At 42.7% G+C, this 17,145-nt stretch overlaps 1 protein-coding gene across 5 annotated transcripts in view; it reads left to right on the forward strand.

The window, feature by feature from the left end:
* IL18RAP (interleukin 18 receptor accessory protein) overlaps positions 1-17,145 on the forward strand; it is a 30,128-nt gene that overhangs the window by 8,984 nt on the left and 3,999 nt on the right. For all 5 annotated transcript variants that reach the window (XM_053311149.1, XM_053311152.1, XM_053311153.1 and 2 more), the window contains exons 4-9: positions 99-294; positions 4,220-4,394; positions 5,806-5,874; positions 8,345-8,459; positions 9,736-9,893; positions 14,955-15,095. In XM_053311149.1, the coding sequence (XP_053167124.1) occupies positions 99-294; positions 4,220-4,394; positions 5,806-5,874; positions 8,345-8,459; positions 9,736-9,893; positions 14,955-15,095 (854 nt within the window). The remainder of the gene's footprint in view (positions 1-98; positions 295-4,219; positions 4,395-5,805; positions 5,875-8,344; positions 8,460-9,735; positions 9,894-14,954; positions 15,096-17,145) is intronic.

Below are 17,145 nucleotides of genomic sequence, written 5' to 3' on the forward strand. Positions count from 1 at the left end.
ATTTTTTATAATATACTTTTTATTAGCCTTATCTAAATTTTATGAAATCTAAGGTTCTCTGGATCATTTTACCTGAGCTTCCTTTTTGTGTTACACAGGGGGAGATGTGTCAATATTTTCATAGATGTTCAAACAAAGAAGATGGCTCATTGTTCAGATAACCTCAGAAATTACCTAGAACCAGCTGTTGAACAAGGAGAATCTATTGCTTGTCCTGGGAAAAAGTGTTTTAGTCATTTGCAGCACTTACCAGATCGTCATTTTCTTCCCCAAACTTCAGTTAAGTGGTACAAGGTAAGGGTCACTATATTTGGAACAGGTAAATATAGAGCAACAGTTGTGTTAATTTTTTTCCTAACAGAGTTGCATTGGCATGCAACTGAAGAGTTGCCTTCTTGCAGTGCAATGGACCAAATATTTTCACACAAAGTTGTTTTTCAAAATTTGAAAGTGATTCTTTTGTCTTAATTAGCATCTTGTTGAATTGTGGCATCTTGAGAATGCAGATCAAATTGAGTAAAATTTCCAAGGGCCTTGAATATCAAAATTCACCAATGTATTGAAAATGCATTTAGAAACTCCTCTTATTTCAGTTATAACAATGCCCCTGTAATTGTTTGCATAACAGATATTGCTTCAGAGCCCATGCACTTTAAGAGGATTTGAATAACATCCCAAATGTTAGCTCTGGAATAGGGATGTTCTGAGCTTGGAACACTCTCCCTCAAAATGGGCTGTTGCAAGTGTTCTGTTCCAAAATGGAACTCTCTTCAAAATGAAGAGCTCGTTCCATTGGAACCACCAGTCGAGCGGGTGGTTCCGATGGAATGAGCCCTTCATTTGAAGGGTGTTCTGTTTCAGAATGGAACACTTGCAATGGCCCATTTTGACTGAGAACGTTCCGAGCTTGGAACATTCTGCAAATCCCTAATCTGGAGTTATACAGCTGGATAGAGATTTCAAAACAATATTTTACATTTAGCTATTTCATTATTTCCCTGTACCTCCCTAGCTCTCTTGCCTGACTTCCACATAGTGATTATTTGGTGTGACCGACAACTTGTCAACCTGAGGTGCCAGGGCATAAGTCCAAAGCTCTCAGCATTAGCCTAACCTTTCTGCCATTGAACTGCCATTCAACTAAAATAGTAAAAAAAACAGACGGGAAGTTAAAAAAATGGAATCCATTATAGTCTTTCTACAACTGGTCAGTTGTGACCAGTTGTGATATGTGGTCATGTGTTGTGACATGTGGTCATGTGGCCCAACTATTGCCTAAAGAAAAACTAAGGGCTAAGAATGCATTAAACATCACATGTTATTTGACTCTTGACTGTGGAATGGTGGTCCTCACCCTCAACCCTACAAAATGTTCTGCATGTCAAAACCAGCCACCACTTCCCTGCTACTTCACCTTCATTCCTCTTTCTGCTGCCCAGTCACCATAGGCATTAGTCTCTCCAGGTAGGTTTCCTGTGTCCATGGCAGTATTACTAATACAACCTACTGGGTAGGGGCATAGCTAGGGCAGAGAGCACCCATGTTTAGGAGTGTGCACGGAACTGGCTGACCCGGTTCGGTTCTAGTCCAGACTGGACTTGAACCAGACCGGCCAAGTTCAGTCCGGCCCGCATCGAACCCTCCCCCTGGTCTGGGGGGACGGGGTTCGCGATTTTTTAAAAAAATAATTAAAATAAAAAACAAATACCTGTAGCCCCTTCAGGGGGCTTCCTGTAGGCCATTGGGGGGGGGGAGGGGAGAGAATCTGCAAAGGTTCCCCCTCCCCCCGCTGGCCTCTGAAATCACCACTGCGGCCAGGTAAAGAGACTATTTTCAGCCTGTTTGGGCCTCCATAACTGCGTGCGGTGGCCATTTTGGCCGCTGCTGTGCATGCGCGATGGCCATTTTGAAAAAAAAACACAAAATGGCCACTGCACATGTGCAAATGGCCTCTATGAGGCTGTGGGCTATGCCAGGCCTTGCAGAGGCCATATATGCATACGCGGCGGTGGCCAAAATGGCCACCGTGTGCAGTTACAGAGGCCCAAATGGGCCGAAAATAATCTCTTTACCCAGCCACAGTGGTGCTCTCAGAGGCCGGTGGGGGGAGGGGGAAGCTTTGCGGGGGGCCCCGCAGCCTACAGGAAACCCTCCCGAAGGGGCTACAGGTATTTATTTATTATTTATTATTTATTTATTTTTAAAATAAAATTCGTGGACTTGTCCAGAGGTTCAATTCTGGTCCAGACAGAGCCGGGGGGGGGTGTTGTTCGGTTCGATCCTGAACCCCCAAACCTCCAGACCGAACCCCCCAAACCCTCGAACCTCCAGATGGGTCTGCACATCCCTTCCCATGTTAACCCCTCTCTCCGGTGGCCCAGTAGTGAGGGAGATAATGAAGAAGATAGGGAGGGGTAGATCTGGGGGCCCTTCAAAAGCTCAGGGGCCCGGGTTCAAAGAACCTATCTGCTCAATTATAGCTACACCCCTGCTACCGAGTAAGTTGGGGCAACACTTATCTATCTGAAACCCACTTCAGATAGAGCTATCTAACAGGGCAAAGGAAGCTGAAGTTATTATTTGACAGCCTTGACTCACAAATTGACTTGTACTTTGTGGTGGGGAGGCATGGGAAAGTTGTCACTGGGGTGCCAGTCCCTATGGTGAATGTTTAGACTGGTTCCAAAATGTTGGGTGATGGGGGGAGAAAGACCTGTGAACAAATAAGAAAAGAAAGGTGTCTTTGTATCCTAGAACTCACCTACTTCAGCCCCCTCCATCTTCTATTTTGTTTTAGACAGATGTGAAAGAAAAAGAAGGATCATACGACCAATGAGAGGAGGAAAGATGTCCCTTTTCTGTCTTTTTTCACTCCTGCTTCTCCCGAGCTATTTCAGGAATTGGGAAATGGGAGGGAGAAGAGGTGTTGGTAATACTTGGAAATGTCGCTCCTGATGGCATCAACTCTTAGCACCAGCAACTAGGGATGTGCGAATCGATTTGAGTACAAAATGATTTGTCCCCAAATCTACCTGTTTGGGGGGATTTGTGGACAAAACAAATTGGGCCTGTGCTAGCTGGCCAGATTCGGGTCCAAAACAAATATCCCAGATTTTGGACCTGAATAATTCATAGATTCAGACTATGTGGTGATCTATCTTGCTGTCTCCATTTTGTGTCAGGAATTTTTTTAAAAAATCCTGCCCTCCCAAGCTTCAGATTGGTGATTTACAGTGTGCAGCGATTGGTTGGCGATTCCCCCCTGGCTCCAGATTGGCTCGTTTCCATTCAAATCTTGTGTTGCCAGTGGTGATTGACTCTGCATTGGCAAAGGGAAGGGTCAAAGAAGGGACAAGGGTGGGGGAGTTCAAAGGAGAGATTTTCAAATGTATTTAAGGAGGCAGGCAGCCACCATTCTGCCTTTCTGCCTCGCAGGAGAAGAGAGAGAGAGAGAGAGGAACTTTGCTTTGCCTTGCCTGCCTGCTACTTGGAGTGGATTCTCTGCTTTTTGCTCTTGCTTTCCTGACTGAAGAAAAGAGTAGAGAATTGTTTTCACCCACTTCCTGCTGCTGAGAGAATCACAACCTGCACCTGCTGTCTGTGCGAATCTATTTGGGTACAAAAGGATTTGTATCCGAATCTACCTGTTTTGGGAGATTTGTGGACAAAACAAATCGTCCCTGTGCTAGCTGGCCAGATTCAGACCCAAAACAAATAAGAGGTGATTCAATTCGGGTACAAATAGAATAGAAAAAAATAGATCCATGCACATCCCTACCAGGAACCATATTGACCACTAGGGGCACTAGGGGTAGAGATAGTGAGTAAGGGCATCCCCTGACTATGCTTTCTCTACTCTACATCACCTTTATTAGATTGATATTCTCAGGTTTCGTTCTCTCACCTGATGCACAGTCTTCTCCCTTTCCTGTTCCTATATGTAGCAAGCAACTAGGCATGTAGGCCTTATCTATCTCCCTGATGGATTTCCTAAATAAACTAGTTTATTTAGAACTTTAACTCCATGTCTCCAGGATCTCATTACCTGTGTACTTCCACTGCAGCTGGGGTAGATAAAGAAATCTCCCGTCCAAGCTCTCTAACAGTAATTTCAGGGAAGAACAGAATCACTAGATTCAGAGTTTGCCAGTTGTCAACTCTATTTTATAATCTAATGTGTGTGGGTCTGGTATTTGTTATTCTTGTTGTCCTTTCTTAGAATGGAAAACAAGTAAGGCTTCAAAAGGAGAGATGGGGGCTGAAGTTGAAGCAGGATAAAATTATCTTACATGCTGTCCATGAGAAAGATAGTGGCACTTATATATGTGATTATATGCTAAATGACAGCAATACCCGATGGACAATGAGAACAATTGTAAGCGTATTCATAATCTGTAAGTAATTAGAAATCTGTAAGTTTTAAGAAATAAATGTTCTGACGTAATGCTTTATGTTCTTGCACTGACGTGTGCTTGTGTGGTGTGTATCTATAGTATATTTCTATATCTACATCTATCTTGCTTCATATGATCCCTGTGTTGTCTCCCATTCATTTAAATGAATATGTTCAATAGTGAGTAGGTTGTTTTCCTCTGTCACTCCATACTGTTCCAAATACTTAACACCTCTCCACTTAAACAAATTTAACTGGAAGTTACAGTGTACACTATTCCAGGATACACTATTAAATTTTAAAAATATATTATCTGTATACTAATAAGGTTGCTTTCAGGCACTCTAGAAATCTGCAAGGAAGGCATTCTACAACATGCCACTGAAAAAGCACTGCATGCATAGTTGCACAAAAAATGTTGCTGCAAAGGATATAGTTCAGAAAACTGACAATTCTTAAGCTTGAAAAATAAGCATGAGCTGGCTCCACCAAACTTCAGGCAGCACATGGGCATTTGCACAGGGGAAACGACTGCGACTGCATGTAGGAGTTAGGAAGAGACTGCATGGATCAACTTGGGTGTGCAGACAATCCTGTTAAAGATTGATGGCAACCATTTCCATTTTAGTTCTACCATCATGGCTGCACTAATCCTGCAGCTTTTCAAATTATGTCGCGTGAGAAGGAGCCTTGCTGCAAGAAGACTAGCATAGAGTAGCAATACTGGGAGAAAAGCCAGTTTACCCCCTTGGATGTGTGTATGAGTGTGTGTCTTTTTAAAGGGCTCCTTGAATGCTCATGTGGTTAAGTAATCTGAAAACTGCTTAATTTATTTAAAATATCCTTTAGAATGCCAAACATTGGCATTCTATTGGTCCACATGGTCCACGTGGTGGGGAGAATTGTCAGTGATGTCATCAACACTATCCAGTCAGGTGCCACAGCAGCTTTTAATTCTCTTTGCCATAATAATCTCAACAGCAGCTTATGGAACTATTAACTGGAAATAGAATTGTATTTAACCAGAAATCGCCAACTGCAGTGTTAGTGCTGGTTCTCCGGCAATAATAGAATGGAAAAGATAAATTAGGAGGAAGAAGTATGCATCCTCTTCAACCAAAGGGTCACAGACGTGCCCTCTGCGTACAGTCAAAGTGGAGGCCTCAGTTCACTTATCTCCTTCCCACCCAAAACACAAAGAAAGGGCTGGTTCCTCATGCGGCTGATTAAGGGCAATTTGGTACCCTTCCATCTCCCCATCAAATAAAAACCCTCCCTCTGGGATTTATCATAGATTTCTACTTGTGGAGCAAAATGTTAAGCAGGCCAGAGCCTGTAGACTCTAAATATATTAACATTCAGTGGAAATCTCATTTTAGGCTTAATGTTTTGACAATCCACTTGCATTCCAGCAAAAGACACTCAGAGCCCCCCAACAATTCTTGAACCCAGTGGAAAGAGAACTCTTGAAGCAGAACTTGGTAAGTGGGTTACATTTTTAATTGGTTTTGCATCCTGGAAGAGAATCTATTTATTTAATTCTCTTGGGACCATGCGTGCCCAGGATTTGGCGGTGGAACTCTCAGAACATGCTGCAAGAGTTTGGGCCAGAGGGAAACGTCGGTTGGGGGTTGGAGGAGCCCAGAGGAGGAAGCCGAGGGGGTGCCGCTCCGGTGGCTGGGGGCGGCTAGCGAGAGGTGGCGAGAGGAGAGGAGGCGGCGGGCAGCTGAGCCACGCCGCCAAGAGGAGCCCTGCTGGGTGGGTGGTGGCAGGCTCCCGAAAATGGCCAGGTGGAGGCTGATGTGGGGCTGTTGTGGCGGGCATGGGGGCTGAGAGGGGGGAGAGCGGTGGAGGAGGCAATGGGCTCTGGCAAAGGAGGCGGCCAGTGGGCAAAAATGACGGGGAATCGATTGGGGTGGAAGGGAGCGGTGGAAAGAGGCGAGGAGAGACTAGTGGCGCAGATGCTGTGTGCCGGTTCAGTTAGTGTATTATTATTACTGATGGTGATGGTGATGGTGATGGTGATGGTGGTAGTGGTTTATTTATTTAACAATAATGCATATTTCTTTTTTTGATTTTTTGATTCAATCTCTTTCCGTAGTGTACCAAATGCTATTGTATGTTTGAGATTTCAGACATTCATGTATTTCTTAGTACGATGTCTGAAAATTAGATCAAAAATATTGTAGAAAAGAAATCTTTCTATACCACAATGCAGGTTAAAACCTTTCCACAGTTTGTCAACTCCATCCCAACACCCTCATCCACACTTACCTGGTTCCATCTAAGAATATTCAAGTCCTTTTGGATTTGCCTGTTTTTCAAAAATTAGGTAATCTGTATCATAATCCCCACCCCTCCTTATACTTTCATAGTACATTGAATATTCATGTACATTATTGAATGTACTTTCATGAGTACAATGATAGCATACTGACAGAATCCACATTGGAATACAATGTAAAATGGACTGATTCACTAACATGTGAATCACTTGATGACTGTCCTATCAACTGATGATGCATACGAGTGAATGTAGCATCTATCACTGATAGATACTATCACCCAAGCCTGGTTCCAACACAGTGGTTTTCATTACATCAATTAAAATGCTTAGCTGCCAGGAATCATATGCTGTGTAATGTTAGCATCCCAGTCTGGCTGTGTGTTGTGAGGACTGCTTTGCTCTGGGGTCACCCTGAGAAGACCCTGATTTAGATTTAGCCAACTGTCAACAAGGATCAGGCCTTTTTAGCTGCAGCATCTTGCGTCTCCAGATCTATGTACCTGGATCCTGGTAGCACCAACCTTTAGGAGTTCTAGAAGTTAGTCAAAGATTTTTTGTGCAGGTCTTTTTAATTCAGGTTATTCATTATTTTACCTGTGGCTGCTTATAGAAGGCAAGTGTTTTTAGTAGTTTATTTTATTTTATTTGTTACTATTCAAGACCAGCATCAAAATTATACAACCATACAGAACAATAAAAGAAAACTTAGCATTATTGAGAAATAAGAAAAACATATTTGGTGGACATGTGGCAAAGCACAACAATTTTGAAAAAAAAAAAGCACTCTAAGATGCAACAAATTTTAAATATAAATTTTCCCTATTCACCTGAGCTTTTTTTTGTTAAATATGACCAAACCTTGTATATCTTTTAAAAATACTTAGTTGTCCTTACATATGATTATTGCCACCAGGATTCCCTATGCTGCCAACTGGCAGTCCCAGGCAACCCCGACCTTGGATGAATGGCTACTAAAGCTATGGGAATATGCCTCTATGGCTAAGGTCACTGCTTATTTGCAGAATACCTCAGATGAAACATTTACGTTAACCTGGGAACCTTTCATAAATTACAATTTAGCACAAGGTCAACATCCACATCCAAGATTTGGGGTTTTTTTTCATATTGAGGGCTGACTAGCGCATTATTTATATCTTTTTGTAATATCTGATGTGAGCGGGAAGGTTGGCAAAGGATGGAAGAGGAATTTCAGATTGTCATTTGCAATATGTCATATGTAACTGCTCAAAGTTCAAGAGATGATAATGTAATCATGTTATTTCTTTTTATTCTTTTACTAAATAAAAATATTATTTTAAAAAAAGAATTATCAATGCCTGCCTGGCTTTGTCAACAAAATTGATGCAATAATATGCAACGGATGTCTCTCTAGTACAAGTAAAACAAAAGGACACGTCCCATGTTTTGTTTTGTTTTTAATATAATGGTTGTCTTATCTTGGCTGTTTATTTGTAATTACAGTTTGTTTATTTCGGTGGTTACTGTATTTTTCTTATGTGATTTGTAAGCTACTTTGAAATAATTTTGTTAAGATGGGGGTGTAAATACCTATGTACATTTTATGTACGAATCTTCACATCCTGTTTTGGAAAGAAAAAGCTGTATTGATTTTGATGTGTATTTGCCTTTTTCTTCTTCTTTAGGGAAACCACTTCTGCTCCTATGCAAAGTACAGTTTGGCTTTGAAAGGATTCCTTCATCTTCAGTGCAATGGTACAGACAAATTGGTAAAAATAAGGAACTGTTACAGAACACACGGTACGGAAAATAGAATTGATCATACAATTAGTGCTTTTTAATTACTAAATCAGCTACCACTTACTTCTGTAAATATTTAACTATGACACATTTCCTAAAACTGACACAGAACTTTTCACTGTCTGTTCTAATATTGTTCCAAATGTTTACTTTACAAAAAATAAAAATCCAAAGCAGATTATTTGTTCTTATCTAAATCTTATCTAAGAGGTATCTAGATTTCATCTTCCCATCATAAATAATGATGCCTACACAATTTACAGACAGTGGTCAACATCCTGCTCAATGGAAGATCAGTGTTAGGGACCCACTGGAGCTACTGTGCTATGTGAAAGGCAGCCCCAATGGTGTAGGGTGACAGGGTTGCTGTGGAATGGCTTAAAACTGCTTCCAGGCAGCAGTGCAGCACTGCTTCCATTGGCAACAATGGAAGTAACACTGTGCAACAGCCCAGAAGTGGGCTTATATTGTTCCCCAGATGACTTGTCACACTGCATTGTCGGGGCTGCCTTTCACATTGCCCAGCAGCCCCAATAGCAGGTCCTTAATGCTGACATTCTGCACAGCAGAATGTCAGCCACCAAAGACCAACCCCTCCACACATCTCAATAAAAGATCAAACAATAAAAACAGCAGTTACACACACACCACAAAATAACAGTATGATACAGCAAGATTAAACAAAAACAAAAACAGCAGCATCTACAGATCACAGCTTGCTGAAACAAGAGGCCATCACTGTTTGGCAGAAGGTCAGCATGGACTGAGCTGAATTTGCCTCTTTAGGGAGGGGGCTCCAAAGTCTGCACATGACTGCAGAGAAGGTCCTTCCCATGTCCCAACCGAGCAACTTCAGAGACTGTTGGGACACACAGGAGAACCTTCTCTGCTGCTCTGGACAAGCAGGTAGTCTCACAAGGAATTCAACCTTGGCCAATCCACCTCTGATTGATTTAACCAGGCAGGATGGGGGAAAGGTCAAGTAGGCCTGCGCAATTGGGCTCTAAATAACCAATGCCAAATAATGTGCACAGTCCCAGTGGCACTGTGTGGAGGTGAGCATTCCAAACACCCCTCTGTGTGGGACCCAGCTCTCTAAATGGCTCCTTATCTCTTCTGAGGGCCCTTTAAAGAACCACTGCATCATTGCCATTGCAGAATTCAGGGCAGCCACCTATACAACATCTGAACTTAAATCTGTGGCAATTAAGAGGGAGCTACTGTGCTTGTATTGAAGTGAATGCTTTGGATGTAACAGAAACATTATACTGTTTAGGGTCAATTCGAGAAGCTTAGGAGGCACAACCTTTTCTGATCACTTTAAACTGATGGAAGTATCTGAAGCAGATTTAAGCAGCCACTTTATCTGCCTGGCTCAAAACTCTGTTGGGAACTCTACGGGGGTGTTCAAGCTAAAGAGGAAAACAGCAAAAGGTAAACCGGCATGTTTTATATTTGGGATAACCTTCCTGAACTGTTAATCCTTTTAAATACTGCTCTTCGGTTTTCTGCTTATCTGAGATGTCACCTGAATGGGGAAAGAAAATATTTGCAGCTCTATGACTATTAGACCAGAACCAAAGTGGAGTTTAATTACACCCTTGGATTTGGTGTGTTTCCCCCCATAAATAGCATGCATGGATGGGTGTGTGTCTCTGGATCTGAACAACAGTGAAGGGTGGGGTATGGGGGCTTTAACTCTACTTCCTTTCCCATGGTTACAATCTGGACTCATCTTCCACCCCCCGTATGTGCTATCCTTGAAAAAAGCTCCCATCTGCTCCACATTTCTGAATTCTCCCTGCCATCATGAAGACCTGTTTCAAAATAACTATATGGAATTAATGTCTGTAATGCTCAAATGGAGTTGTTTAAGCCTTACCTGGCACACCTATATCCAAATAACCATCATGCAGGTGATTCTTTCAGCTTTTCAATTTTCCATTACAATAGATCAGTGATTCCCAACCAGGGTTCCTCCAGATGTTGCTGAACTATACAACCTCCATCATTCCCAGGTACAATTTATTGTGGTTGGGGGTGATGGGAGTTGTAGTTTGGCAACATCTGGAGGAATCCTGGTTGGGAACCACTGCATTAGATATTGGCTGACATCCTGACTAATGAAATGCCAGTGCAGCAAGAGAAGTGCTTTTGAAAAGGTAATTTTTTCTGAAGCTGTTTTTAAATCTGTGAGAGCCAAGTTTGGTTTATCTTTATATGCTAGATGGCAGTTTACTAAAATTTACTAAAATGGCTTTTTGGTCCTGATGCAGTTTGGAAGTTCTGAAACTCAATTTCTGTTATTAGACCTGGAACATCTATTGTATACACCTAAGCCTGTAACCTTGTTCTATCAAAAGCTTAAAAACATTGACAAGATTGATACTGATTATATCCGAGATCTTTGGGACAATGATCTTGAATACCCAGTCCTATTGCCTCTGAGTACCAGTTGCAGGGGAGTAACAGCAGGAGGGAGGGCATGTCATCAACTCCTGCCTGTGGCTTCCAGAGGCATCTGGTGGGCCACTGTGTGAAGCAGGATGCTAGACTAGATGGGCCTTGGGCCCGATCTGGCAGGGCTGTTCTTAAGTTCTTATTAAATCAATGGCAGGTTGCTTTCAAGGCAATGCCTCTTTAGATCTCAAAATGTAGCTAATACAGCAGAAACTTCTATTCCATGTTTATTGGACACCTCAGGGAATGTTATACAAGGGATAATCACAGACTTCTAGATGTTAGAGTTGTAATCTGTATGAGGATACACTTATGCATATGATTTGGTCATGTCCAGTTATTGTGCCATTTTGGCTTGAAATCCATAAGGTTGTTAACGTGACATTGTAGCAATCATGGCCTGTCAAGGATGTACATGTTTTGTTGGGGCACATCCCCAGCGTATGGAATCTAGCATTACATCAAGAATTGTGGATTCTTCATGCTTGTGGGGTGATGGGGGGGGGGGGCGGTTGCCAAAAGTATCATAATTTAGCATTGGAAGGACAAATTTGCTCCTGAATTGCAACTTTGGAAAACTGCTGTTTGAACTGGGGTCCCTCCACCGATACAAAGGTAAAGAAGAAGAATTTTCAGCTATTTGGTTGAATTTTAATGAATCGTTTATGTTTTGAAAACAAAAGATATATATCCTTAGAAGAAGGTGTTTGTTCTTCCCCTTCCCTTTCTTTTCTCCTAGGTAGGTTGTATTTAATTATGTTCAAGTTATGTTTAAGAGATATGTTCCCTTTCCCTTTCCTTTCCTTAGTTATATTCACATATATAATTGCTATCCTTGATTATGTTATATGCACTGTTGCAATCTTATTGAAATAAAGCGAGGGTGAGAAAAGGGGGAAAATATTGAGTTTCCAGCTCAAGGCTTGACCATCAAATTTTTGTGTATGTGTTGCTGGACTTTGATAAAAGACTACTTGGACTGGTGAGCTCTCTACTGAACTCTTTCAATGTTGTAAACTCTTTAAGCTAGAGTAGAACATAGATAGATAGATAGATAGGGGGAGGGGGGAGAGGGAGAGATATGGCTATATATCCTTTTTAAAAGAGGGAGAGAGAATGAGAAGGGGGACATGGATGGACATCTAATTAATCCAGATTAATTAGATTATAAACTGGGATAAGAAGCCACAAAGTTCCTTTAGGGCATATGCGTGAACTAAACCACTTTTCAAATAATTGCATAAGTGGCTTCCCTCTTCTGGGAAGGAATGGATTCAGGTGGAAGGAAAATAATCTTTAAAACTGGATTTGCTATGCTAACCAGTTTATTCTATGGATTGTAGCCCATATCTGTAACCATAATATGTCCACTGGGGATTGTGGTTCATTGGGCAAGGATTAAGGAGGTGATTGCTGTTTGTTTGTTTGTTTTAATACATTTATATACCACCTGATTACAGAAGTCCTAAGGCAGTTTGCAAAATATATAAAACCAAAAATTAATAAAATATTAAATTTGTTTTGTTGTTTGTGAGGAAGGACACTTAGGCTGAGTGGTGGGCACCCAAGGTGGGCAGAGAGTGGCACCCAGCTGTTCAGCAGGCATGGAGTAGGGAGAGGGTGTCCACACATGCATTTTTGCTTCCATTGTGTCCTGTAATGAACCATACAGGAGATGGTTCATAGCTGTAGCAAGCATCACTGAAATATCTGTGAACTTTCTATCATTTATGTATATTTTTTTGAAATGGGCAAGCAGAGCTGCCCTTGCCCCTGCCAGAATGCATTTGCTCTCCACTTCTGTAGTGTGTCTCTGCTTTTCATGTGGCTTATACAGATGTATTTACTTTTATATTTATAGTCTGTGATTCTTCCAGTAAACCAAGAATGGTGCACATGGTTTAAATTTGGATTTCCCCAGTTTAGTCCAGCCTGCTAACCACACTGGCTCACGGTTCTTTATTGTTACTAGTAATTGTATTCATTTTTGAAATGAATCAGGCAGGGGGCGCTGCCCTGGAGAATTTCCAGACAGGGCTTTTAGCTTGGAATGGAGGGTGTGAGTTCACACATCAGCTGGATTAGCATCAGGCGCGTAACAACGATCGGGCAAGGGGAGACAGTTGTCTGGGGGCCCCACTGCCTGGAGGGGCACCCCAGAGGCACCTCATGTGACTCCCCATTGCCCCCTGCCCAGCCCCATAGCCTCTCAGCCACTTGCCCTCTTCGCCGTCCCTCCTGCTTGTTCTGCTGGCCGCAATCGAAGCAGCAGGCAAGCTGCAAAGAGCTCCTTTTCTCCCGCCTCTCAGCTGATCGGCGGGTGGGCGGGGCTTCCAGGGAGGTCTGGTGTAGGCCTCTGTGAAGCCTGAACTCCAGTAGGGCCCAAGCCAGCCAGGAAGGAGGAGGCAGCCAGAGAGGCCTCCACTGTTCTCTGCAGCAGAAGACCCCTTGCTGCCAGGTAGAGTGTGAACTCCTTTTTGTGGTTACCTTCCCCACCCCCACCCCCCGGATATATAGGGATCTGCTTGCCATAGGGCTTTGATATGGGGGGAAGGGACTGAGAAGTCTCTGAATATTTATTTTTAAACAGCTTGGAAAATTTGCTGGCTTAAAAAAAACTATCTAAAAAGTCCTATAAGTGGCTTGTTTCATGGCAGAAAATTGCAAAAACTTCTGGAAGAAACAGTATTATATTTATTTTATTCATTCATTTATAAATGCACTTATGTTCAAGTTGTTTTGCAACCCAGAAGGTCTGAGTGAGAACTGTGAAGCCTGTGTGGTGCTTTTGTTTTGTTTTATTTTTCATGCATGTGAACTGCTCCCCAGTAACTCGCAGGGACTTCAGGGTCAATCTGGCCAACATGGGAATGCAGCACCTCCACTCCAGAGGAGATGTGTCTTAAAGGGCTTTAAAAGCCTCCTGTGAAAAACCTCCTGCAATCAAACTTGACTGAATTTGTTCAGAATTCTGGGAAAACAAACATAGGCTCACCCTGCACGGTTGAAAGTCTCCTTGGCTAATCTGCAGCGAGGGGCCCATTTTAATCATTCATCTTTCTAGTGTGTTCTAGGCATTAAAAGTAAAACAAATGTATAGTACTCAATGTATATCACTATATATTGTGACGTGTGCGTGTGTGTGTATTCAGTGAAATGTATTTGCAGGCAGCATACTTATTTTGGAATATCAGACTTAAATCCTTGGGGGCCTGGGGTGTGCGGAGGCCCTGGACTTTGAGTGGGGGGGGCCCATTTTAAAATCTTGTCTCTGGGCCCACTCCAACCTTGCTACGCCCCTGATTAGCATCGAAGTCCAAGCGAGATATTGGGGAGCACTTCACACATGAATTGATTTTTTCATTGCGTGTTAGAGCCTAGCCCGATTTATGTCCAGGGTAAAAAAACCAACATACTTTTTGTACTGGGTTTTTTGGGCAAATTCAAACTTGCAGTAAAGCCTCGCAGTTAGCCTGCAGTAAAGCCTACTCTCTGGGAAAGCTCCTGGTGACTTCAGAATGCATTTAGTCTCCATAGAATCAGCCTTTTGTAGCTGGTCTTTGCTTTACTTCTGGCTTATACAGTTCTTTGTGTGAGTGTGTTAGTGCGTACTTGTCTTTTGATCCTGCATGCTACTATCTACATGCTACTGTAGGACCATAAAGCAATGGGTGTTTTCCTTATTTCTCTGTATCTCTGCTGATGGACAACTGAGGTGTGTGTGTGTTGATACAAATCTGACTTTACCAGTTATTACTAAAGCACCCACCTAGTCCTGGCTGTGCCTCCTGCACAACCCACAATTGACTCCACCTTTCACTATCCCTGGCTCCACCTATTACCTGCCCTGCCAATGTTCCCCACCCCACCCCAGTCTAAGGACCCACCAGCCGCCACTGACACTAGCACTGGTACCATGTTCATCTGGAATTCTTCAGAAGCAGTGGTGCTACACGGTGTTTTTCCTGTTGCACTGCTGTTTTGGTAGGATGTCAGGCACTGATTATTAACAGCAATGCTTGTTTTCTGTTTCAGCTCTGCATTTCTTGCTCGCATTATGTTGTGCCATTATAACTGTACTTGGACTCTTTTTGGGAAGTACACTTGCTTACCAGTACTGGATTGAAATTGTTCTGCTCTATCGGAATTATATGGCCAAAGATGAAACTGTGGGTGGTAAGGACTTTAGAATTATGATATTTTTATGCCCTCAGCATCTTTTCTCTTGTTAGTTGTGATTTGAATCATTCTCTTCCCTGAGGTCACAAAAAAAAAAAAAAAAATCTGCATTAAAAAAACCCCTTACGTTGTCATGTCCTCCAGGGTTCACTCTAAGGTGTGCGCATGTGTGCACGCTCACAAGGTTTAAAATATCCGCTAGATCCCGCTCAGGCTGAATCAGGAAGGCCCCTCTCTGAATCCATGTGCACACACAACAACCTTGATACTGCCACCCAGAACAGAACTCATTCCACACACAGATGAAAAAAAAAATAGAGGGAGCACTGGTGGCCTCTGCTGGTGAAATGAAGAATGATTAGTTTTGGACATGATTTTACAAACCATCTTCAAGGACTTGTACAATGTTTTTAAAAGATGATGGTGCACATATAACTCTCTTACTGCAATAATACAAATATTTTCATCTCTGGGGACAGTCACTATCTCTCAACTTAACTTAAAGGTAAAGTGTGCCATCAAGTTGATTTCGACTCCTGGTGCCCACAGAGCCCTGTGGTTGTCTTTGGTAGAATACAGGAGGGGTTCACCATTGTCTCCTCCTGCACAGTATGAGATGATACCTTTTAGCATCTTCCTATATCGCTGCTGCTTGATATAGTACTAGTGGGGATTCAAACTGGCAACCTTCTGCTTTTTATTTATTATTTATTATTTATTTTATTATTATTATTTTACATATTTTATCTGCCCAAAACCTACGACTCTGGGTGGTTTACAACAAGATAAAAACAACATTAAAACATTAGTTAAAAACAAAAACAAGAAATTTAAAACACAACAATTTAAAAATTTTAAAACAATATTCTAAAACAATATTCTAAAACAACATGAAAAACCATCAAAACACTATCAGTTAAAAGCCTGGGTGAACCGATGCATCTTTAAAGACTTTTTAAAAATGGTCAGAGATGACAATTCTTTTAGTCAAGCATTTCACTGTGCCACTTAAGGTGACCTCAACTTCACTTACCTCACAAGTATTTGTGAGGATACAATTGGAAGGGGGGGGGGACATATTCAGCCCACTTTTTTGGGAGGCAGTGGCAGCTCCAGATGAAAAAAGATATCAAGGAGGAAAAGTAGAGCCAATGGTGCAAGGTCTATCTCTCATCTTAAACTAGTTTCCACACAGAAACAATTCTTTGTATTGCAGTGTTCCAGCTTATCTCTCAGTAAAACCATCTCAATAGCTCAAATGTATGATCCAATTACAGTACATTGGGCTATGAGTTCCCAACGTTGGGTCCCAGGATGCAGTGGGACTATACCCCACTTCAGCCATTGTGGCTGGATTATGGTGGGGAGTTGTAGTTCAACAAGATCTGGGGAGCTACAGTTAGGAACCCCTGCTTTAGGCCAATGGAGCAAGTGACGGCATGAAGGAACCCTGGACACAAAGGGCTTCATCATGACTAACTCGTTTGAATGCTGCCCAAGATGATTGATCTAGAAAGTGAATATGAGACAGTGGTGAGGTAAAGGGGGCAAAACAGGAGAGGGTATGAGGAAAGTGAGTGCTTGAAATGTATTGAAAGAGTGGAGAAAGTCATCGGCAGAGGAAGCCAGCCAACGGCCTGTGTTCCTCCCACTGGTGGCCCCTCCGCCACACTCCCTGCAACTGACGTCAGACCCAGAGGGTGTGGCTTCACTCCCAAACAGTGTTGCATGGGCCCGTTTGAAAGCAAAGACTGGCCAGCACTGTGTTCGCAGCATGACCAGGATCTGTGAATGCAGCACTGGCCGGAATATGCTCCCAAACAGGGCCACACGGCAGGGAGCGCAGGGAGAGCAAAGACAGGGAGAGCAGTTTCCAGCCACACTGCGAACACAGCTCTGGCCGGTATTTGCTCTCAAACAGGGCTGCACAGCCCCAGTTGGGAGCAAAGTCATGCCCCCTGCATCTGACGTCAGACACAGGGTGTGTGGCTAGGGTGCCAGGCGTGGCCCCTGATTGGCATCGACCCGGGTTCTTTGAACCTGTCTG

The sequence above is a fragment of the Hemicordylus capensis genome, chromosome 3, assembly GCF_027244095.1.
Source record: "Hemicordylus capensis ecotype Gifberg chromosome 3, rHemCap1.1.pri, whole genome shotgun sequence".
Classification (NCBI taxonomy): Eukaryota; Metazoa; Chordata; class Lepidosauria; order Squamata; family Cordylidae; genus Hemicordylus; species Hemicordylus capensis.